We start from the raw sequence: 24,949 nt of genomic DNA, 5'->3' as shown, positions 1-24,949 counted from the left end.
CCATTACATCATGTTTGTATTTTAGTCCTTGCACTTGTTTGCAACATGTTACAGAAAACTCATCTGGATCCTGCATCTGGTCATGTTGCCAAAAAGAATGCTTCATCTGATACAATGATTGCCTTTTTTTTAGCTTCACTTAGGGGCTCCTTTATTCTACGTTCGAGAATTTCCATATATCTGGATATGTACTGATTTATAGATATCTTTCTCCTCCCATAGTAAAACATTGTAAGGCATGCCTTTCAAATGCCAGTTCCCAAATACTAATTTCTTCCAAGTGTTAATGATTCCTGAGATTTACTAATTTTGAAATTTCATGTTTCCTCTATACAAATACACACACACACTTTTATTTCAGGCCACTGGACTTGTTCTCTATTTTTTTTACACCTCTCTTCTTAATTTCCTGCTAGTTCTTTTACTGATATTTTTTTCTCTTGTCATCGAGGACTTTTAAAATTAATTTTTTATTGAGGTACTGTTGGGTAATAACATTATATAAATGTCAAGTATACAACATTATCATTCAGTACCTATACTCTATTTTGTGCTTACCCCCAAAGTCTAGTTTCTATCCATTACCATATATTCTTTGCCCTTCCCCCACAGCCCTTGCCTCTGGATATCACCTTCCTTTTGTCTGTATCTGTGCGTTTACTTTTGTTACGTTAGTTCATCTCACTTTTTTGTTATATTTTCCACATATAAGAGAAATCATATGGTTTTTGTTCTTTTGCATCTAATTTACATCATTAGCATAATACCCTCAAGATCTTTCCATGTCACAAATGGCAGTATTTCCTTTTTTATGGCTGAGTAGTATTTCGTTGTATATGTACCACATCTTCATTTAGTCATGTGTAGATAGACACTTGGCTGGTTTCTGTATGTTGGCTATTGTAAATAATGCTGCATTGAACATAGGAGAACATATATATTTTCAAATTTGTGTTTTCATAGTCTTCTGGATAAGTACCCAGAAAAGGAATTCTAGATCATATGGCAATTTTATTCTTATTTTTTTAAGAACTCCATACTGTTTTCCCAAGTGGCTATACCAGTTTACAATCTCACCAACAATGTATGAGGGTTCCCTTTCTCAGCATCTTCTCCAACACTTAAATCTTGTCTTTTTTATAATAATCATTCTAACAGCTATGGGGTGATATATCATTGTGATTTCATCACTCATATCATCATTGTCTTTGTATTTTTTGATTTGCATCTCCCTAATAATTAGGAAGATTGAACATATTTTCATGTGCCTATTGGTCATCTGTCTATCTTCCTTGGAAAAATGTCTATTCAGATTTTATGCCCCAAGGACTTTTTCTACCCTTTGATTTCAGTTAAAAGCCCCTTTGATCATACCTGTGGGTTTTCCTAAACATAATCTTTTGGTTCTTCTGAACCATTTAGCACTTTTCCAGGAGTACAATCATTTTAGTGTCATAAGTCATCACCAAATACTGTTCTTCCGCAGCATCTGCATAGCTGGTAGTGTTTCCTGTCTCCATATCTTTGTGGAACTGTAGTGCTAACTGGAAGAACAGATGAGAGTATCACCCTATTTTAGAAAATGCCTCACAGAAGAGTCATTAGAGACCCATTACAGCCTGTATCATTGAATCCTGCAATTTCTGCCATTGACGTGGGAAGAATCTAGATACTTTTGTATCTCTATACTTCAGGATGGTGAAGGGCCTTCCTATTTTCTATATTAGTTTTCTAATCAGATGTTCATTCTGCTGAGACGGCTCTGTTCCTTGAGTGTGACTGAGAACAAACAGTATTCAAAGGGATATAAAAGGAAAGAAAAACAAATATGAATACTTCCTGTAAGGATGAACCTAATCCCAGCTCATTCTAGAGGGTAGCTTCATTACATATTGCCCTCGCAATGCTGGGAAGTGTTTCACTTTCCCAATAAGATGTAGATTTTTATTAAAATACCCAATTTTTCTTTACCTCAGAAGATGGCTAAAGTTTTCATAGCTTACCCACTACTCGAAATTTAGTTATAGTTATTAATGTAGAGAAAGGCCAGTATCAGCATAACTCATCAAATTAGTTGTACTTCATGTATTGGTATGGTCTTGAGTAGTTTATCATCTATTGTGCACATTACTACCTGTTACCAAAGCTGAATTCTAGGAGCCTGCATTCTAGATAGGGGATTGCTTTTATTAGCAAAAAGGAAGCTAGTGTGTTCTCACAAACAAACAAACAGTCTTTCTGAAAATATCACCATATACCAACAGTATAAAAATCAATTCTAAGACCCCGCAAAATATTCCTATACCCTCAAAAGAGAATTAACAGTGTCAGAAGTCCTGCTAGCTCCTAAAGATAATAATAGGATTTCTTTCCTTTTTTTATTTTTATTTCTCCTTTTTTTATTTTATTTCTCCTTTTTTTATTTTTATCATTTAAAAATGAGCTGTTGTTCCATAACCAGATTCTTACATCTATAATTCTACCTAAGCTGAGTTTATCTTTTTCCAAAATGTAATATTCTTTCCTTCAGCATCTTAATACTTACTAGGCCCTCAACCCTCTTGTGATCACTTCTCTTGCTTCCTTTCTGTGTTATCGTTTAGAGCCCATCTTATTCTCTCTAGTAAGATAGAGAATAGACAAATGTTTCTCAAGCCATTTTAATGTTTCTGCTAATATAAGCTTGCTGACCACCCATGTAGCAATCGCTCACTTCAGATAGGAAGACATATAGGAGATCCTACAAATTACAAATACAGATTTTTAAAAAACTTTCAGGCTTCCTAAGTATCAATGAACTATGTTCTTTTTGGTTTTTTTTCCTAAGCTGCCACAAAAATGCCTTTTCTTGGGTCTAGCTATTTCCTGGAATGTACTGCTTTTATATTTGCTTTGCTTTTATATTTGCTTTGCTTCACTGTCACATAACCTGCAAATCAGTTTTAGAACCTAGGTAGTTAAAACTGCTTAAAATATAAACTCCTTTGAACATAAGCCAGCAGAATTTTTCATTTGTCACAAGTACCAGTTCGCAGAGAAATAAGCAGCACCTTGTTTTTTGGTCTCCATGCCTTTTTCTGTCTGCTCCTGGATTACTACCCTCAGGGAGATACAAGAATGATTACAGTTCCAGAAAGGAGCTGTTCCTGTAAGACATCTGAACGCCTAAGAGTACACCCAGATCTTTACTCTGTAATTCTGGGATGCAACATGATACAGTTTCTAAGCTTTGTCATACTATCCTGTGTGACCATGTTCAGGTCGTGTCACCTTTTAAGGCTTCAATTTCGTCACACATGAAACGAAGTCTGAAGTTCTCTCTAGATTTATGATCTATTTAATTGATCCCCAGATTTGGATCTCATTATTAATGAATGTTCCTGGAACACCTGCTGGCATTTTCTGATTTTTTTTTCCTTTTTAAGCAATTTTACACAAGATTTTTCAGTGAGTAATACTGTTGTGTTCCAAATGTGGCAGATAATTGATTCTGATTTAATGTTTGTTGTCACAGTAGTGCAGCACAAGCCTTTACTAAATCACATACTGCTTTTATAACTTAACTGGAATTGTGTACATAGATCACTTTTCCAACAATTCCCCCCCTTTTACTGGCAGAGCTTGGTGAATCCTTTGCCAGTAATAAATTGTGCATTGGGAAAGTCCGACTTCTACATTAAGAAGCTAATGACTTGGATTTTTTGTAACCAAATTTGCCAAAACAGTCTCTTCGGACACTTGGGCTTTTTTAAAGCTCTATTTTCTTTGGCCGGCTTAAAATGTGAATTGAATAATCTCCTTGGTTCTGGTGGTTCTGATGCATCTGTTGCCAGCAGTGGATGTTGGCCTGGGGAAATGTGACTTCCATTTCCTAAGGACAGAGTCTCCAACTGCATATTCAAGATGTTCACCGAAAAGTTATATATCTTGGACCTTGTAAAACCAATCAAGCATGAAGTAGAGTGCACTTTAGAGAAGGTATAGTTTTTGTAAAAGTAATAAAGCATTTAAAACCTTATTCTAGATAGGACCCCCGTGTGACTTTCCATGGTCTGGAGAGCCCCAGGGTGAGCTCCTTATCCCTGATCAGTAGTGTGGTCAGAAGTGATCCATTTACGGTCATAGGTATGGCAAACACTGGTATGGATTTAGTTTGACAACTATATACCATTTCTTTTTGTATTGCTTTTTAAAAATTCTGTAGGTATAATAATAGATGTTTTGCTTCCTTTATAATACCATAGATTTACTAATCAATGCCAAGGTCAATATTGTTTGAGTACATACAGGTTTGGGTATGGTGGACAACATTTTGTGGTATTTCACAGTGAAGATAAAGCCATGTGTATCTGCACACATAGGAATGCAGATAAAGAAAAGATGCAAATGAACACTTGTCTGTTTAATTATTTGCATAATTTAGCCAACTCTGAATATTGAAAACAAAAAGTATTTTCTTTTTCCTATCAACTAAATGGTCAGCCAGGTCCATTTGATCACAGCTGAAAGAAAGAAGCAAAGCTTAGCATAATGATATACTATATGAGGAGTATTTGAGTTGGGTTAAATGGAATTCAAGTGACCACGGTTAACCTCTTTTTTCAACATTCTGTCTTCTGTCAAATGCAAGGAGGATTAGATAAGAGAGATTTCTACTACGGCAGAAAACTGTGACAGTTAGCCACCACTTGGGAGCTCCTGAGGTGCTACCTATGTTTTGCCATGGCCTGAGTGTCTAGAGAAGAATCTAGAAACAGGTGACTTTTCTAGTATTCTTGGCAAAGAATTACCAAAATTACTTATCTCTGCTAGAGATAGTGAACTAGCTTCTAAGGAAACCATGTGTGAAGAATTATGACAGTTTTACAGGTTGTGATTTTTCAATATTCTGGTTGCCTTTTGAATTCCCAAGTTGCCTTGAAACTTAGGGAGCTCAGAACCAGTCATTCTGTGTACACATGCAACGTTGACAAGCATTGCTCTCAAGTGATGTACTTGCCCTTCTGTTTATTCTTTGTGATTTTATTTTTCTTATGTTTGTTTGTTAGATACCAGTAAACAGTGATATTGCTAAGTTCAGGTTTTAATTCCTGATGTATGATGAAGTTAGTACACTGAAGGGAAAACATGTGGTGGGCAGATACTACTGTGTTAAGATAGTTGTCAGTATCCATTTGGTAGCCTTGTATGTACCTGCCTTGAGACTTATCTATTCCTACCACTGTTACCATAATCATACAGCTCAGAATATTTAATACTGAAAGCATGTTTTTCATTGTAGTTATCCTCAGGTGGCATTCAATTACCATGAAAGGTTTGATTTGTGAATAATTTGTTTCCAGGACCTAATTATTCAACCATAACCATATTTATTTATGGTGCTTATGGTTTCAGGGAAAATATATTTTGAACTGTGAACTTCACTCAGGAGGTTTTGGAATTCTCAATCTTAGTTGAAGAATTGTCACATACCCATGATACTATACATAGAAAACCCTAAAGATTCCACCAAAAAGCTACTAGAAGTGATAAATTCAGTAAAGTAGCAGGATACAAAATAAATATCCAGAAGCCAGTTGCTCTTTTATACACCAGTAATAAACTATCAGGGAAACTAAGAAAACAATTCAATTCACAATTGCTTCAAAAAGAATAAAATACTTAGGAATAAATTCAAGCAAGGATGTAAAAGACCTTGTACTCAAAAAATTATAAGGCACTGAAGAAAGAAATTGAGGAAGTACAAATAAGTGGAACCATATACCATGTTCATGGATAGGAAGAATTAACATTATTAAGATGTCCATACCACCTAAAGCAATCTATAGATTCTGTGTAATTCCTATCAAGATAACAATGGCACATTTCACAGAACTAGAACAAATATTCCAAAAATTTATATGGAACCACAGAAGACCCCAAATAACAACAGCAATCTTGAAAAAGAACAAGATTGGAGCAATCATGCTACCTGATATTAAACTATACTGCAAAGCCATAGTAATCAAAGCAGCTGATTTTGGTGCTGATCAAGCACCAAATAGTAATCAAAAGCAGCTGATCGAGATCTGGTGACTAGGAAGGGGGCATTGGGGTCATGCCATTTTTGGTCAAAAACTGAACACTTAGTGTGTTATGGGCAGGTGTGCTAGTAAATCACCCATCAGGAAATGGGCAAACACATTGAAAGTCTTCCAAACAACTTCACTGAAGCCAAATGCAGCCTCTCACAACAACGCCGGCTGGTGCACTGATACAGATGAGTTCCTAGACCACTCACCTGGCAGGGGAAGCCTATACTACAAGGGGCTTGCCCTGCAAAGATAATTCCTTTTTGGGAGACCCCCCTTGTACAGATGGTGTATTATAGAATTGTATACCTGAAACCTATATAATTTTATTAACCAATATCATCCCAATACATTCAATGAATGAAAAAAAAATTGTCACATACCATCAAAATGGTGTACTCACAAATATCAGGTCTTCATTTGAGTTGTAGAAGGATATTTGGTTACTGTGCACTTGAACTGTATGTTTTTAAATAATGTCAGATAATTAAGATTACTTTAAATTGGAATATCATCTTTTTGCCCTTATGTTTGACGAGAATGCATTTCTTCAGGAATATATTCTCTATGTCCTATTTTTATGTCATTGGCATAATTAAAATAATACAGATAATGTATAAGACAGCTTCTCTGAAACAGACCTTTTCAAGTAAAACATGTAGTCCTTTATTTCAGCTTATTTATTTTGCTAGCTAGCTGTAAAATTTACTTCATCTGCTTTAAATTCATGGTGACACCATACCTCTGTTCATCCGTCCCCACAAAAGAAAGAAAAGGAAGGACTATAAACAAGCAGGCAAACACAGAGGAAGGAACTTTTAGAGGGTAAGCCTACGGTAGTTTTAAATTTCATAGGGCTTTCCTTTAAATTATATATAAAATGGGAAGCAACAAAAACAGGGACATTTAACAGAAAAATATCTTTGACTCTGGACTTGAGTTTTTCATTCCAACTCCTTTTAAAGAACTTCTCAGCCCTTTAGAAATTGTGACAAACAGAACATTACTGTTAAGGTTTATAAGGAAGCTTTTGAATATGTACACGAACCGTGGGAGTTTTACACTTTGCTGAAACGTGTGGTATAAGTCTTTTACTCTTCTCCATTATAATGTTTTAGATACCCAACTTTGATTTGTCAGTGCCATTCTTTCTTTCCTACTGACCACCTCTGCCTCATTTATATAAGGTACGTCACATAGAAGTTTTCCAAATTGGTGAGGAAATAATAATATAAATTAAGTAGTTGCTTACTTACATTTACTCCTTTCAGAAATATTGCAAATCTCACCTTGAATATAAATTTGTCTAAGATTGTGATTAATAAATGGAAGAAAATGTAAAGACCAGGGTTGCATATGGGCTATAATAAGGAAGTGGACTCACTTCAGGTGGGAAAGATGTGTCTTAGAGGTTTTAGAGCCCATCAGCTTGAGGAAGGCCTTTTAGCACTGACTTTGGACAAGGGTCTCAGCTAGCATAAGCATTCAGTGTGGGGAGGACACTTACGTGCCTTGAATTGACTATAGCAATGCTAGATGGCAACAACATACTTCATTTGTAAGTCAATTTTTTGGTAAGGATTGTTTTATAAATTGGAGAAAATGCTAATATATTTACTGTGTTTTTTAAAGAACTATGTTTTTTAAAAGAAAATAGATTTTTAAATGTTTTATTGGTAAAAATGAATGAAAATTATATATTCCTCTACCTGAAGATACCTACATTTTTTCATATTTATCTTAATACTGCTATTTAAATAAATATTTCCAGACTGAAGTACAGCTTACCAGAGCTTTAATAATATGATAATAGCATCTCAACTTTCCTTACTCTTTTCCAAGTCCAGGTTCACTAATGACTTTTATTCAGGTAGTTGGTTAGACAACATGCTGATGACACATTAATATCAGATTCAGGGCCCTTCGCTGTGGCTCTGTAGCCACACAGAATGCCTAATTCTGGCTCTCTCTCCTTGAATCCGTACCTGTGGATCTCTAAGGGCATTGGATGGGTGGTTCATAATACCCCAGTTCACACACACCACCACTTTTGAAAAATTAGTTTGAAAGCAAATATTTATTGGTTTGTTAGAATTGTTTTTATAATTACTAAGAATTCCATTCTTTTATTGCTATATTTGGAGATATTTCTGTAAATCCTCTTGAATAGGTACAAAGAGTAATGAGTTTCCAAAACCTTGATTAAGATACTATCTGAACTTACTACTCTTTTAAGTCAAATAGTGAATTCCAAAATGAATTGTCATAAAAATTCTTTTAAAATTTTTATTCCTTAAAGTAAATGTGCAATGAAATTTAGAAAATTCTAATCAATGCCTATTTTCAAGAACAAATATCATTTGAGTGAAATGAGACTTAGCAAAGCTACAATGCAACTGAAGTACTCATAATGGAATTAGAGCATAACTTGAACCATCAAAGCAAGTCTTTAAATTTTAGATGTTTTATAGGGGAGGGAAACAGGTCTTCCAAAGCACCTAATTCTTCTGAGATTTAAAAACAAACTTGAGTAGCTACACAATGCAAAGAATATACCATGCACTCTTGGTGGTTGACAACCAAGAATATTTATCATGTTGTAAGAATTTTTCCAGGGGAAAAAAACAATCACATGGGGAAATTGATGCAGCTGTATTTTAAGTGTCATAATAATAGAACCCTAACTTTTTGAAGTAATTTTTAAAGGTTTTCTTGATAGGCATTTAGGTTAACTTCCTTAGTTCCCATGCCAAAAAGGCACAGGTGGAACTGCTAACATGTATTAATTTTATGAATAAATAACGGTAACTGCCTTACCAACCTCCTGGGGGCCCTAGTTATGGCTGGTATAATTTTATCCATTTTATCACATGATTTGTTCCCTTGTCTTTAAAGATACCTGATACACAGTCATTGAAGAATACTTTCTCCCTATGAAACTGATCTGATGAAACAGTCATTAAAAAAGGAATACTTTCCTGTAGCTCCATAGAAACCACTGTGAATAGTACCGGTCAAGATTTGTGGGTTTCTTTTGTGTCTACATATTTAATTTCAAATTAATGACCCTTGGACGCAACAGTATCAGAGATAATTTTAGAGCCTATGATTTTCTAAATCTGTAGTCATTAGAAATAAAGCTTCCTTTTTATAGATGGCCATATTCATTCTACAGTGATTAAGAGATTTATTTAAATTAACTTTGTATGCCTTCACAGAAAGCTTCTAGAATGAGAAAAGATTATTAACATACACTTGCTTTTGTGTTATGGTTTGTTCAACAAACATGTATTATCTGTTATATAGAATATTTTATCTGAAAATTTTTCCTAAACATAACACCCTACTAATATATTTTGTAAAATGCAGTATAAATATTTTAAAGAGAGCATTATTGACTACCAGAAGGCAAAAACATGCTTGAGTCCACTTTACTAAGTTAAAATTTAAGCAAAAAAGGCAGATTAGAGGACTCAGCCTTTTCAACCCATAGCATATTTTCAACTCTTACTCATTCCATCTCCCTGAAAATAAAAAGGTATATTATCCACCTATCAGCTCAGTAGATCTTTATGTTGACCTAGTAGGGAGAAAACTTTATAAGCTTCCTATTTTCCGTCTTTCAGAACTGAACTGTTGTGATTCAAGCTCATAAACTAAGAGGAAAAACTCAAGTATAAAGAGTTTTTTATTATTTTAAAAAGGAAAACCATCTCTATTAGATTAAGAGGGGGTTTCCTCCTTCTAATTTAAAACTGTAGGAAAGTTTCAACGTGGCTTATAAAGGAATTTAGTAGCTTGGATTTCATTAACACAATAACATAAATGTAAATATTGGCAGTCCTATATAACCTTCAGTTTTTGTGATGTGAGAAACTAGTATTTAACTATCATTGTTGCCACCATAATTTCATTACTGTAGCTTCTTTACACACATTCTCCAGTGACGCAAATACAGACATGATTTTTTGGAACATCAGACTTATGGCTGCCTTCTCTCTTCTTCATTACTTATGTTGGACACACTGCCATTTCACTCGCCAAAAATAATCCCACAGTTCAGTAGGCTTTCGTTCTGAGGTCTCTCGTGTCCTCCTTAGACCACCAGTAGCCTTGTTTCTTGGAGATCAGAAACTGGACACTTCTTTTTGATGTTTAACAAACCAGACTGTTCCTTAACCTCTAAGGATGAATACAGCAAAACAACAAATTTTCTAAGCAACGTCACCAGAAACATAGCAAATTCATTTGGAATGCATCCTTTGTGACAGGCCAAATTATTTTTGTATCAAGCTTTATGATATTTGTGTTAAGCTGATAAAAGTCTTACCCCTTTCCTCTAAAGGGGTAAGATATTACAAGTTATGTGTATTTTCTTTTATCTATATCTATATAAAAATGACTGAAGACTTTTATTTAAGTCTTCGTTTTTAAACACCTATCCCGTCTTCAAGACTCACCTCAGGGAACCCTTGCTGAGTCTAACATTGCCCATTATGCAAGCTTCTGTTACAAGTTTCATGGTTGTATTGTGATCACATGTTTAACCCATCTATTAGACTACTCCTGAGGCCAGGGGCTGATTATACCTTATTTTCTCGGCATAAAGCACTGTGCTGCCATAGTGATGTTAAACATCGAGGTGTGGGATCTTCACATCAGAATTCTGCTGCTAACCACAATAAATTGACTCCTAACCACTCTGTCAGAACCCTGAGACAGAAAAGTAACATCCTTCAGACCAAGGGATGGACAACTGCAAAAGAAAGCAGGGAAACCTTAACTGGGCTGGTGCCCAGAAAATTCAGGGTAGGCCTCTGAGAAATTGACTGAGGCATCCGAGCTCCTAAGGGGCCTCTTCTGTGCCTTAGGGTCAAACCTGAATGTCACAACTAGCTAGTGACCTGGGAGGACTGTGCAACAACAATGGAAAGAGCATGCGATATCAGTAGGGAGGTGACTGAGTTTTTTACCATGTGAGCCCTGGCTCAGTTTACCCCTTCTACCACATGGAATAAAGAGATAAGAGGGAGAGTGTCCCAACGGTGTGCGCAGCCTTTAAAAGCACAGTGACTCGCCCTGACTGGTGTGGCTCAGTGGATTGAGTGCCAGCCAGCGAATCAAAAGGTCGCTGGTTTGATTCCCGGTCAGGGCACATGCCGGGGTTGCAGGCCAGGTCCCTGGTTGGGGGTGTGTGAAGCAATAGATTGATGTTGCTCCCACACATCAGTGGTTCTCTCTCTTTCTTCCTCCCTTCCCCCCTCTCTAAAAACAAATAAAATAAAACCTTTAAAAAATGTATAGCACAGTGAGCCAGCTCACTTTTGAAAGTGATATAATCAAAGTCCTCAAATAGAACTCATCAGATTAGTGTTTCCTCATCTTGGGGATGACTCGAAGAGGAGAGCTGACAAATGCACTTGATTACATCTTCTCCCTTTAGAACTTTATAAGTGAGTTTTCAATAAATGTTCACTTATCTATCAAATCAGTTCCCTTTTCAAGTAAATTTGTATTTATTCTGACATAGCCTTATGTTTTGATGTTATCCTAAACTTTGAAATTCACATATTCTCAATGTTCTTATGACTATATACTTCTAAAGTTATCATTACTCAGTATTGGTATTGGTGTAGGGAAGAGGTATAATATAGTCTCGGGAGTTTTTGAATTCTGTTGACCTTTGTGCATGGAATTAGACCATTTGCTTATGAAAAGAACATTAATGTAGCTGTACTTAAGAGTAGAAAGCTCTGAAACCTTTATCTGAAAAGAATTTATTAAGTATTGTTTAAGTTATCAGCATTTTCTTTAGGTGGTAAAGAGTAAGAATATGATACCTGGCTAATTGTAGAGTGCAATTACCGTATTTTGCCATGTATAATGCGCACTTTTTTGCCCAAATTTTGAGGGAAAAATAAGGATGTGCATTATACATGGGTATCATGGTGCATACCATGGACATAATCCATGTGTAATACGCACATAAACGTGGGTGCACATTATACATGGGAGCGCATTTTACCAGCCAAATATGGTTAGTAATAGATAAGCGCAAGTATTTGATTTGAACTGGAAAACACTGATTCCATTAAAGTCAGTTAAGATGTGTACCTTGTTAGATTATTGAAGTACTGTGCACATACTAATATAAAAACAAAATAAGAGCTATTTTCAATAATAAACCCTCTGAGAGGTCCTTGTTTTAGGTAGTGTGTGGAGAGTATAAAGACTATTTTTAAATTTTTTTCCAGTTTCATTGAGAAGTAAATGCAGTGTATCACTGTCTAAGTTTAGGTATACAGCATGATTGTGTGATTTACCACCATACTGTGAGATGATCACCGTAATAGGTTTAGTTAACATTCGTCATCTCATATAGATACAATAAAAAGAAAAAGATGTATCCTTGTGGTGAGAAGGCTTAGGATCTACTCTCTTAACAACTTTCCGGTATTTCAAAAGCAGTGTTAAATACAGTCCTCACTTTGTGTGTTACATCTCTAGAACTTATGGTATGATTTTTGTAAATGGGAGTTTGTACCTTTGACAACTTTCCTCCAATTTCCATACCATCTCTGATAACCAGAAATCTATGAGTTTGATATGACTTGTTTTGTTTTAATTTCATGTATAAGTTAAATGATACTGTATTTGTCTTATTTTGACCTTATTTCCCTTAGCATAAATGCTTTCAAGACCTATCCATATTGTTGCAAATGGCGGGGTTTTCTCATTTTTAATGGCTGAATAATATGTATCTATATAGATATAAATATCTATAATTTATCTCTATATCTATAAATATATACATATGACAACATCTTTATCCATTTATCCATCAAGGGACACTTAGACTGTTTCCATGTCTTGGCTATTGTAGATAATGCTGCTATGAACATGGGGTGCAGATACCTGTTCAAGTTAGTGTTTTCGTTTCTTTTCTCAGAAGTGGAGTTAGTGGATCATATGATAGTTCTATTTTTAATTCCTTGAGGACGTCCATACTGTTTTCCGTAGTGGCTACACCAGTTTATGGTTTCACCAGCAGTGCACAAGGCTTCCCTTTTCTCCACATCTGCTCCAGCATTGTTATCTCTTGTCTTTTTGTTGATGGCCATTCTAAAAGGTGCTAGATGATGCCTCATTGTGGTTTCAATTGTATTTCCCTGATGACTAGTGAGGGCGAGCATCTTTCATGTAACTGCTAACCACTTAAATGTCTTCTTTGGAAAAATGTCTGTCAGATCCTCAGCCCGTTTTTAAATTGGATTATTTGTTTTCTTGTTACTGAGCTACATGAGTTCCTTCTACAACATATTTTGGATATTAACCCCTGTCAGATAAATGATTTGCAAATATTTTTCCACCCCGTAGGTAGTCTTTCACTTTGTTGATGGCCTCTTTTGCTGTGCAGAACCTTTGAAGATTAATGTAGTCCCACCTGTTTTTTATTTTGTTGCTTGTGCTTTAGCTGTGATTTCTATAAAATCATTACCAAGATCCATGTCAAGAAGCTTTTCCCATGTTTTCTCTAGGAGTTTCATGGCTTCATGTCTTACATTTTAGTTTTTAATCCATTTCAAGGTGATTTTTGTGAGTGAGGAAAGATGGGATCTAGTTTCATTCTTTTACATGTGAATATTCAAAACTTTCCCAGCACTATTTATTGAAGAAACTGTCTTTATTGAGTAGTCCTTGGCTCCTTTGTCAAGTAGTAATCAACTGTGTATGCTTGGGTTTTATTTTGGGGCTCTCAGTTCTGTTCTATCTATCTATTTTCTGTTTTTATGAAGGAGACATTTTTAATAATTGAACTATTGAATTGTGTTTTTTTGCTTAGGGTGTTCCATTGATGGCAATAAGAACAAAATGATATCAGAAGGACTAGACCCAAATCTTCTTGAGTAAGTAATCTGTCAAGATGTTGAATTTATCAATTATAATAAAAAGATTTCAAAAACTCTATTTTTCCTGTATAGTGTTTTATAGTTGAGTGAATCACCTTCATAAATAGTGCCTCTGCTATGTTACAAAAATGAAACAAAAAAAAAAACTAAAAAAAAATCTGTCCTATGCTACTAAAACCAGCCTTTGCACATTTAAGGGAAGTTACAATAGATCAGTGATGAATAAATCTGAAAGAGATTGAATATTTTTAACTTTATTTTTATTGTCAACACTATTACAGTTGTCCTCATTTTCCCCCCTTTGCCCAGTCCTCCTAGCCCTCAGGCCATAAAAGATGGAATTTGATGGCAGGTTTTGTTGCGCAGCAGTAGTGTCCTCAAAAGGCAGTGGGTTTTTTTCTTTCTTTTTTTTTTTTAATTATCTACCAGATTTTTGTTTAATACCTTAGTATACAGGAAATTTACCCAAATCAAAGTTGAGCCAGAATAAGAAATAAATAGGGCAAAGTCACTCTAGGTCTACATTAATGATTATTATGGAACTAGGTATCAGTTTTATGAGTTTTATAAAATATTTTTTAGAAATGTTGAAAATTTATGGCTCAGAAATTTGATAGTCATTTATTCCATCCAAGCAAACCTGCCTACAAAAGCTCATCTTGGATAAATATATATCATAAAGGATTATTCAGAACTCATCTGTTTTGCAAGTATCTAGATACTTGTAAGAGTCTTTCCACTCTGGGATTTTAGTTCATCCCAATGTATTTAGTTGTGTTATCCAGGCATTCTCATGCTACTAGCAGTATACTACTTCGGAATTTTTCTTGGCTCTCAGCCCTTCAAGAAAATGTGTGCATTTTGGAGGTGAAAACACCATAAAACAGTCTTTTTCCCATATTTTATCTTCTAAAATATGATATTTAAGAATTTTTAAAATGTCTGCAAGAACAGATTTCCAACATGTATCTACATTTAGTATTTGAGGTATATCAAGTAGCAAATAGTTAAAGTACGGTGGCAAGATTGATAATTTAATGCATCCCTCAGGATATTAGACATTTGTTCTGGAAACTTTCTCTGACACAACACTTCAAAAGCAGATGGGACTGTGACATGTATTTTAATGTGAATTGGAACATATGGGTCAATCCATTTTGGTACTCATTGTAAATATATGTTATAAATATATTTAACATGACCATGACCTCTTTTTTGCTTCTGGAAATACACAGTAGACCTCTACAGTAACAAAGCTAAAATGTCCTTTAAAATGCTGCTTTTTTTCTCTAGAGAAAAAAGTAACAAAATGAAAAACTAGCAGTAGTATAAGAATCAGCATATGCTGGATATACAATATCTTTACCGCCTATCGGCTTCATTTCATCCCTTGCCCAGACTACACCTACTTAATAATCCTTTAATTAACCAGCTACCCACACTGGCAACTTGAAAGTCATCCTTGATTGTGCCCTCTTCCCTACCCTCTACTGTCTCAGTCACTCTGATTGTCTCATTTTTAATATCCGTATATCTGACCACATGCCTCCATGCTCATTGCTGTTTAGTTCAAACTCTCATCACATCTCACCTAAATTACTATAACCTGATTGGTTTCCTCTTCTCTTTTACTGTGTCACTAAAGCCTGAGTGTTTCTGGTCATACTTTATTCTTGCTTCAAATCTTTTTGACTCCTCGCCACCTTCAACATGTAGTCTGACATACTAGAATTGCATAGAAATGCTTTTCTCATCAAGACCCAGATTCTCTCTCGAGCTTCATTTCTTGCCACTCTCCCATACCACCTCTGTCATGCAGCTGAGCAAACTAGGGCACTTCTCTGAATGTATCGTTTTCCTATACCCTTCTGGTGTCTTTGAATGTTTCCTTTCTTCTGCATGGAACTTCCTTCCCCCATCTTACTGTCCTGGCTAATTCATATTCTTCAAGACTTCATTTAGGTGCCAATACCCCAAGAAGTCACAGGATGACTTCTGAGGGGGAGAACTCCCCCAGACCCCCCACACTTCCTTGATATATCTCACTTAGCAAGTTGGAGGGTATGGCATTGTCTGTAAATGTTAAGAAACATTTGGTTCGCAGCAGTGCCAAGTTTTAGGGTAGAATTCCAGTAACAGTAAAAACATTGTCTTACACGAATGCTGCTCCTCAACCACAGCCTGGAGCCGGAATTCTGACCATTACATTACCTCATAAGCACAGGCCATTGGTCACAAGGGGCACTGGTTTGGAGTTGAGGTGACTCACCATAACCATCAGCACCGCTGCTAGCAGACCAGCTCCAACTACATTTAGCTAGATATGATGAGTGGAACCAACTGCCTTGTTAAAGAGGAATTCTGGCACTTCGGGAACCGTGTTTACTTAAAACGTTAAGGAGCTGCGCTTTGGAAGAAAGGTCTCAGCTGATGCAGGAGAAGAAATGTGCCGCCCAAGTGAACGTGTACTTTTATTTAGCATCTTAGGTACATGTTAAGCCTCAGCCAAGAACTTTCAGTAAAAGATTGTTCTGTTTTCTTTTTTATTTTAAAGTATAAACTACACTTTTTTATTAGTCTTAGATACCAAGACAGACTCATAACTGTTAGAAACAATAGTCTAAATCTGTCTTCACTGAGCAAAGAGCAAAGCAGAGGTTAGTATACAAATAAATACTGATCAGAAAATATATTGTAATTTGATTATATGAAATTTTAGTAGCTAAAAGCATACAATTTTAAACTAAAACAGTTTACGTACTAAAGAAGAAGAGCGCCTGGCTCTTCTCCTAAAAAAAAAAAAAAAAAAAAAAAAAAAAAAAAAAAAAAGACTATCATTGCATTTTAGGAAGTCTGTGAAATGCTTAATAATTACCAATAAATAGTATTTGTTTGCTACTTCTAAGTACTTTTTTAAAATCCAAGTTTTTGAAAACAGTTCTATATAACCAAGAATTAGTTCTCTTTAGCTTGTAAAAATTAGTTTTCAGTTCCACTGAAATAAAAGAATATGTGATATGTGAACGAGTGCCTTTGTCACCATTATACTCAAAAGAGTTTAAAGGAAAAGAGAATGGGAAATTTTAATCTGTTTTACTTTTGTATTCAGAAATACAGAAGAGATGAATTACACCTTATAAATTCTATCAATGCCTAGATTTTCTTACCAGGGGAAAGAATAAAAGTTTCATGTCCTTTTCTGTACTTAGATTTACATCCCAGAACTAAGGTTACTATTATTACAACAGTAATCAATATTTTACTATGGGATGTAGAGATTAGCCTCTGGGCCTCCCCATCAGCAAGAGATGAAATCCATAATGGTTAAGGATCAGGCTAAGGCATATTTTAGAAATGGTCAGCTTGCTTGGGCTCAGATTCTGCCCTGCGACTTTCTAGCTGTATGACCTTGGACTAATTACCTGATTTCTCTCTGCATCAGTTTCCTCATCAGTAAAATGGGAAATAGAAGAGTTCATCCATCATAGAGTTGTTCAGATTAAGAAAAAAAATAATGTAAGCACTTAGCACAGCTCTGGACAAGTAGTAAATGTTCAGTAAATGTTAGTTGTGGTTTATGAACGGTTTAATGGAAGAAGATGCAGCAAGTTCTAAACAATTGGATTTACCAGGCTTTTGGATCACAGCTGGTTTATAATCCTGTGGATGCAGGTATTTTCAACAAAGACATATTTAACATACACGAATAAATGTGTATGTTACAGATCCTTTTGAATTACATTGGTTCCTCAAACTAAAAAAAAATCTGTATTTTAAATGTTGTAGTAAAGAATAGACTTTTGAAATTGAAATTCAACTGGTCACACCCAATATTAAAAGAAGGGTAGTTTGCAGCATAAAGAAAGCATATAATTGAGTTCAAGTTTCTGTACAGACTGAACAGAACCAGCTCAACTCAGTCCTGGAGGTATCTATTCAAAAGCTTTATTCCTTTCTCCCAGACTGTGCAATGACCAATCTCATGGTTTTCAGAAATAAAAGTAACCACCTCAGCCTACTTATTTCTGAGACAAGAGGAGATTTATTCGTGTTAACTAAAAGAATAATGGAAAGCAAGAAAACGTTCTGTTAGTTACATTCAAGGCATGTCCAACAGACTTCCCTTCTCTGGAAAGGAACTCCTTATCTGCCACTGACCTTTGTCCACCTCCTGCTGCGCAACAACACAAGGGATCAAAGGCTGGGTTTTGGCTGACTGAGGATAAAATAAGCCTCAGTCCCCCACCTGGACAATCCTAAAAGTAGGTTTTATACTGGTCCCATCCTTTTAGTTTTTCCTGAGCTGAGTTCCCATTCAATTTAGTTGCCAGTCCTTAACCACCAGCTGGCACTCTTGCTAAAAAGTAGAGTACAGGAAAAAACAGCGTCAGAAACTTGTGATTGGTTCAGTGTTGAAGACCTTGATCTCAAGAGCGACAGAGACAAAAATATCAAAAAGGTGGTGTTAAAGGGCAGTTGTGGTCTGCCAGTGGCTAAACTTCAGCTGTAAAACAAAACATGGGAATGTAGTGTATAACATGGTGATTATAGTTAATAATACTCTAGGGTATAGTTGAAAGTTGTTAAGAGAGGTAGTTCTTAAAAGTTCTCATAACAAGAAAAAAATTTTTGAAGATATATGTGGTGATGGATATCAACTAGACTCATGGTGTGATCACTTTGCAGTATATACAAATAAAACATGTTCAATGTCTAAAACTAATATATGTCAATTATATCTCAAATTTAAAAAACAAATAAAGATAGACAATAACAAGCATTGGCAAGGATATGAAGAAACTGGAACACTTGTGTGCTGTGTGTAAATGGTATAACCACAGTGGAAAACTGTATGGCAGTTCCTCATTTTTTTTTTATTTTAATCATTGTTCAAGTACAGTTTTCTCCCCCCTACTCCCATTCCAGCCCACCCACCCCAACCCTCCCCCCTTCCCCCCCATTACCCCCCCACCCCTAGTTTTGTCCATGTGTCCTCCAAATTTGTTCCTGTAAACCCTACCCATTCCCCCCTGAAATTCCCTCTTCTCTCCCCTCTGGTCACTGTCAGACTATCCCCTATTTCAGTGTCTTTGGTTATATTTTGCTAGTTTTTTGTTTTGTTGTTTAGATTCCTGTTATAAAGGTGATATCATGTGGTATTTGTCTTTCACTGCCTGGCTTGTTTTGCTTAGCATAATGCTTTCCAGCTCCATCCATGCTGTTGCAAAGGGTAGGAGCTCCTTCTTTCTTTCTGCTGCATAGAATTCCATTGTGTAAATGTACCATAGTTTTTTGATCCATTCATTACTGATGGGCATCTAGGTTGCTTCCAGCACCTAGCTATTGTAAATTGTGCTGCTATGAACAGGCAGTTCCTCAAAGAAATTAATCCTAGGGCTGCCGTGTAATTCAGCAGTTCTGCTTCTGAGCATATACCTTAAAAAAGTAAAAGCAAGGGCTCAGACATGTATAGGTGGGGGGGGTGCAAAAGTAGGTCTGCAGTTGTGAGTATGCAAAACATCGAATTGATTAATTTTTGTACTATTTCCCATGTGAACAACTGGAAACCTACTTTTGTGGCACCCTGTATTTGTACACCCTTGTTCACGGCAGCATTATTCACAGTAGCCCAAAGGTGGAAACAACCCAGATGCCCATCTACCAATGAAGGATTAAATAAAATATAACATATGCACACAGTGGAACATTATTCAGCCTTAAAAAGGGAGGAAATTCTGATACAGGCTATATAACATGGATGAACCTTGAAGGCCTTCATCATATAATAAATGAAATAAGCCAGTCACAAAATGACAGGTACTATATGATTCCACTTACAATAGTCAAATTCAAAGACAGAAAGTAGAATAGTGGTTGCAAGAGGCTGGAGAGAAAGGAGGGTGGGGAGTTATTGTTTAACGGGTATAGAGTTTCAGTTTTGCAAGATAGAAAGAGTTCTGGAGATGGTGGTGATGATTACATCACAATGTAAATGTAAAGTAAATGACTACTTAAGAATTCCAAACTTAGTTGCACAATTCCATTGAAACTTGTATTTTATATAACTTGTCCCCATCCTTCACGTGTTACTCCTGCCAAATGACCCAGTCTCCTCTACTTGTCTACCACAGCGCACACCTCACGCTCTCGAGTTTCCAAATGTGCAGCGTCACACCTTTCCTGTTTCCCCCTTTGCCCAGAATCCCATCCCTACCTATTCCCGCATTTGTTGTTTCTGGCAAACTCCTACTCACATCCCAAACCCCTTCACAAGTGTCTATCTAGTTGGCTGTTTTAATGACTATATTAAAATTTTATTTTGGTTTATTATAGCACAGCCATGCAAAGTTGAAGTTTACCCATTCTCCAATTTCCTTGTGGTGCCTAGTGAATCTTTGAGACGCTGTTTTTACCACCTCATACTTTTTGTGTTTATTCTCTGAAGATAAAACACATAAGTGAAAACATCCAACAAATATGAAGAACCTTCACCCGCACAAAATGTCCATATTGCCTGTGTTTCTTAAGAGCCATTCCTGAACGCTCTTCCATTTTAAAAATTTCTCCGTGCATCTTCCCTGAACATGAAGATTTTCCTCCTCTTTCCAGTGCTAGCTTTTCTTTCTCTGTACTTCAGGACACTTGGAGGCTGCATGGGTGTAACCCCAGTCATGCCAGCCTCCCCAGATCGCATCTCTGTCTACAGTTGGATCTCCGTGGTAACGAGAACCATAAAGTGCTGAAGCAGCACACTGTGTAAGGACTGGCAAGAGCAGGCAGTGCCACGGCCTGTACAGGAATAGCACTTAATCCCCATGGTGCCGGAGACGCCAGCGAGACGAATGCTGTGGTGGAGAGTGGGAGTCTCTCTGAGTTAAGGATGTAGACTTGGCAGGTTTATTAGCAGCAATATTCTAGGATGAACCTGATTTATAGTGAGTAAGTGCTTTTTTCAACTGGAAAAACCTTTAAAAATTTTTTTTCCTTCTTTTTCAGGAGGCCAGATGCTCCAGTGCCTAATGGAGAAGGTGAAAAAAATACAGAAGAAAGTTCAGATAGTGAATCTTCTTTTAGTGACTAAGTTTAATTTTGATAACAATTATATATACACATAAAGGCATACATTTACATTCTATTGGAAACAGCCTGAACTTGAACTCTTCTTCACAGAAACAACAAATGGTCAAATAGTCACCATCAAGCTTTCTCTGTGTTAAAGTAATAATAATAATAAACCACTTATAACCTCACAATACGTCTTGTTACTAAAATAAAGAGTCCTGAACTGAAAAATAAAGTAGCCTAAAAAAGTTCAATCAATGCTACAAATACTAAGATAGAAAATTGCAGGGATGCAATGAGCATTTAATATAAAGTCAATGTATGGTTAGTGATCAAAAACTGACTAGATAAAAAAAGTGAATTTGGCTAAGACAGTTATTTCGTTTTCAGTGAATATTTTAGCAAGAAAAGTGTTACGTGCATTATATCATACAACTTGTTAAAAAATTTTCTGGCAGAAAATAATATTGGATTAAAGTTTTCCATGGCAACTTAAAGTTTATATATCATATAAGTAAGGCTGTGGAACTTACTGGTAGTATTTATTAGCTTATAGAGCTTTTCACCACTTGGCCATTAGATCTTATACGATCAAAGTCAGACATTCTTATTTATTATCAGAAAGAAATTGAATTGAAGGTAATTTCATTGTAGTTTCAAGTGAGAAGCATCATTGTCATCAGCTTTTTTATTGCCTAAACAGGAAAAAATATATGCAGTTTGCACAGGTTTAAAATGTTCTCACCTCGCCTTTGCGAATAATTCTTCATGAATAATTATTTGCACATAGTCTAGAAAATCTCTAAAATACAGTGGGCCCTCAGCATCCACAGGGCATTGGCTCCAAGAACCCCTGCAGGTACCAGAATTTATGGATGCTCAAGTCCTTTATGTAAAGTGATGTAATATTTGCCAATAATCTACACACATCTTTCTATATACTTTAAATCATCTCTAGATTACTTATAACACCAAATAAAATGTAAATGCTAGGTAAGTAGTTTTTATGTTGTTTAGGGAATAATGACAAGAAAAAAAGTCTTCATGCTCAGTACAGACCCAGCTATCATAAACCTAATTACATAGTACACCTCAGCAACAGTGTAAATTAAAAATGAGTATGTTCAGTCCACTGTTGGTTGAATTCACAAATGCTGAATCTGGGGATATGGAGAGCCAACTATACTTACATGGGAAGATACATAAATGCACTTGATTAATGGTTCTTATTTTAGTATAGGCTACCTGAAAGTAGACCCTGAGAAATGGACTTAGATGTATGTAGGTCATTTGTGAGGTGACCCCAAGAAGCAAAAGTGAGAGAACAGAGAGATTAAGGAGGAGGGAATCCACGCAAAGCTGTATTATCAAATTTGCCATTTGGGGCTGATGTGCTCCAAGACCTCCTGAGAAGCTTAAAGAATGCTCCCTACATTGTCCACCCAATACAGATGGGATCATTTAGTGACCAGTGTCCATGCCCCATTAGTTGAGAGTGACCTCCAGAAGCATTAACTACCCCTGTATTTCCGGACTCTGCCTTTGTATGAGAAAGTGGAGGCTTCCCCAGTGTTGAAAAAGGACTTGGAACAGAAAACAGAAAGATGTATGGCCCACACCTATGGGATTTCACAAGCAAAAGAAGGAGAAGTCCGAGCTCAGAACTGTCTAGTGCAGCTGTGGCTAATCTTAGAAGTCGACGAGGGATGTGATGTGGAGCCAAAGGTATTTGCTGCTGTTTACCCTTGCCTATTCAGAGCTGCTAGAGTCCCACGTTAAGTCCACTTCATCACCAAGTCCGTAAGGTGATGGCCAGCCAGTGTATAAAACTACACAGGAGGATTAGTGAGACAAACTATGTTTCCTGTTGCTACAGCTGAACCCAAAGCCAAAACTCACATTCATCATCTCCGCCGCCACCCATTGGAAATTTTCCTTGCTCTCTGCCAGAAATTCTAGTTTGATTGCCTGGTGTAGTGACCCAGACCTCCGTCCTTTCAGGGATCTGGGACCTTGGTGACTTGGCCTTTTTTAGGCTCTGATTATCACAATTGTCTCTGCTGTCCACACCAAGCTTGGAAGCATCAGATGTGCCCAAATGAATTACCTGAATTCCGGACATAGCCTTAATTTTATAGTCACAATTCTAGCCCACGTTAGCCAACATATTCACTCTCTTTTTTCGCCTGTTGTCCCATAGACATGAGCGGCCCAATGAGACCATTTGGCGGCACTAGCCTCTTGGTTCCTGGGCCCATTGATTATAGTAGTTGGGGACACAGCATGATATGGTAACTATTGGCATGGTGCATGTATCACATCCTGGAAAACAGCACCCCAACTCTGTAAGATGTTGTCTCTGAGCTGGTACCCAAGGTGACTCAGTAACAGGACATTTCATTGTTCTAGTAGATTGACTGCTTCTGGACAATAGTGTATATGGTGGGACCATGGATCCAATCATTTATGTCATTCTTCACTTGCTACAAAATAGTTCCTTGATTTGAGGCAATGTAATCCCAGGTACTGTGTTAGTAATAGACATTCCACAGACTATCAGATAGTAATGATGGCCAAGTACTAGAGCAAGCCCATGTAAGAGTACACATTAGTTACAATAGGGAAGAATTGCTTCTTCCTCCAAGGTGGAAGGAAATTAATACCGACAACTTGCTACCAAGTGACTGGTTAATCTGAAGGAATGGCACCAACCCATTGGTCTCTGCTGCTGATCATGTGTTTGGCAGTGGCAGTAACTAGATCACCTCTACTGAGAGAAAGCCCAAGCTGTTGGGCCCAGAACATCTCTGTCTACATCTCTGCCACCACCATTACTCCATTCGTGGGCATGTTGTTTAAGCCTGGAATAGTCAGGGACAGGCTGGCTGAAACCTGAAGGGATCACTCTGTCCACCTAACCTTTGCCTCTTCAGGGGAGTGCCCTCGTAGTGACAGTCCATGATACAAAAGTAAGCACACCTTGCTGCGGTAAGAAGATTGTGTGTATTCTTAACTCAGGCTATCTCTTTCTCCATCGTTGTTCTCTTATCAAGTGCACTGTTTGAGGCTGTCCATCAGCAAGATTTTTCTTTCACTGCCAACTCTTAGGTCTACCTCTGAGAGAGGCTATAATGTGTAAGCCAGCCTGGTCTGGCCCACACCAACATATCCAGCATAGCAGGCTGGTTCATCCAATTAACAAGGACCACTTTTTCCTTATCTGTCATCCAGTATGATAATATTGCAAACATAGTTTCAGTTCTTCACTTCTCCCTGTCTCCATTCCCTGTGCCATATAATTTTGCATTGCCTTCTCATCCTGGGTGCAACATTCTGCCTCACCTTTTGACTCTGAACTTAGCGAAGTGATTTCCTCTGGGTCAACAGAAAGTAAACAATTTTGGTCCAAGCAGAGGCTTGAAAAATACTAGGGTGATTGGTGTTGCGTTCTCTTGTGCCTCTGCCACTGACGTAGAACCTGACTGGAATAGTCTGATGGAGAATGAGAAATGTGGTGTTTCGGTTACTCAGCAGCCAATCCCAAGCCATGAGCAGGTCCAGCCAAGATCAGAAAATGTGTCTAGTGAATTTCCAGCTGGCCCTAGATGTGTGAGTAATAAATGCTCATTGTTGGTTCTCCTAAAGATTTTTTGGTTTTTTATTGTATAGCATTAGCATATTGATCAGTAACTGAAACAACTAACTGTAGGGAAATCCCCCATGAAGTCATAGAAGTAGGTGGACTAAGATGCACTAGTGCCAGAGAGGCAAGTGATTTGGAATCTAGGCCATTTGTCCACAAACTTTACGTACTCGCTCTGGACTTACTCAGGCTTGATCCCAAATATTATTTCCAATGGATGATGGATTGCTACTGTGACCTTTTGATTTGATGAAACTGATAAC

At 36.8% G+C, this 24,949-nt stretch overlaps 1 protein-coding gene across 1 annotated transcript in view; it reads left to right on the top strand.

Annotated features, from left to right (window-relative positions):
• The window catches only part of WASHC3 (WASH complex subunit 3), a 38,318-nt gene extending 17,082 nt beyond the window's left edge, over positions 1-21,236 (top strand). The window contains 3 exon segments of the mRNA XM_028533348.2: positions 13,915-13,933; positions 13,936-13,978; positions 20,978-21,236. Of these exon segments, the coding sequence (XP_028389149.1) occupies positions 13,915-13,933; positions 13,936-13,978; positions 20,978-21,062 (147 nt within the window). The 3' untranslated portion in view covers positions 21,063-21,236.
• The last annotated feature ends 3,713 nt before the right edge of the window (positions 21,237-24,949 follow it).

This window comes from Phyllostomus discolor, chromosome 2, assembly GCF_004126475.2.
Source record: "Phyllostomus discolor isolate MPI-MPIP mPhyDis1 chromosome 2, mPhyDis1.pri.v3, whole genome shotgun sequence".
Taxonomy (NCBI): Eukaryota; Metazoa; Chordata; class Mammalia; order Chiroptera; family Phyllostomidae; genus Phyllostomus; species Phyllostomus discolor.
This window is presented reverse-complemented; position numbering and strand designations above follow the sequence as displayed.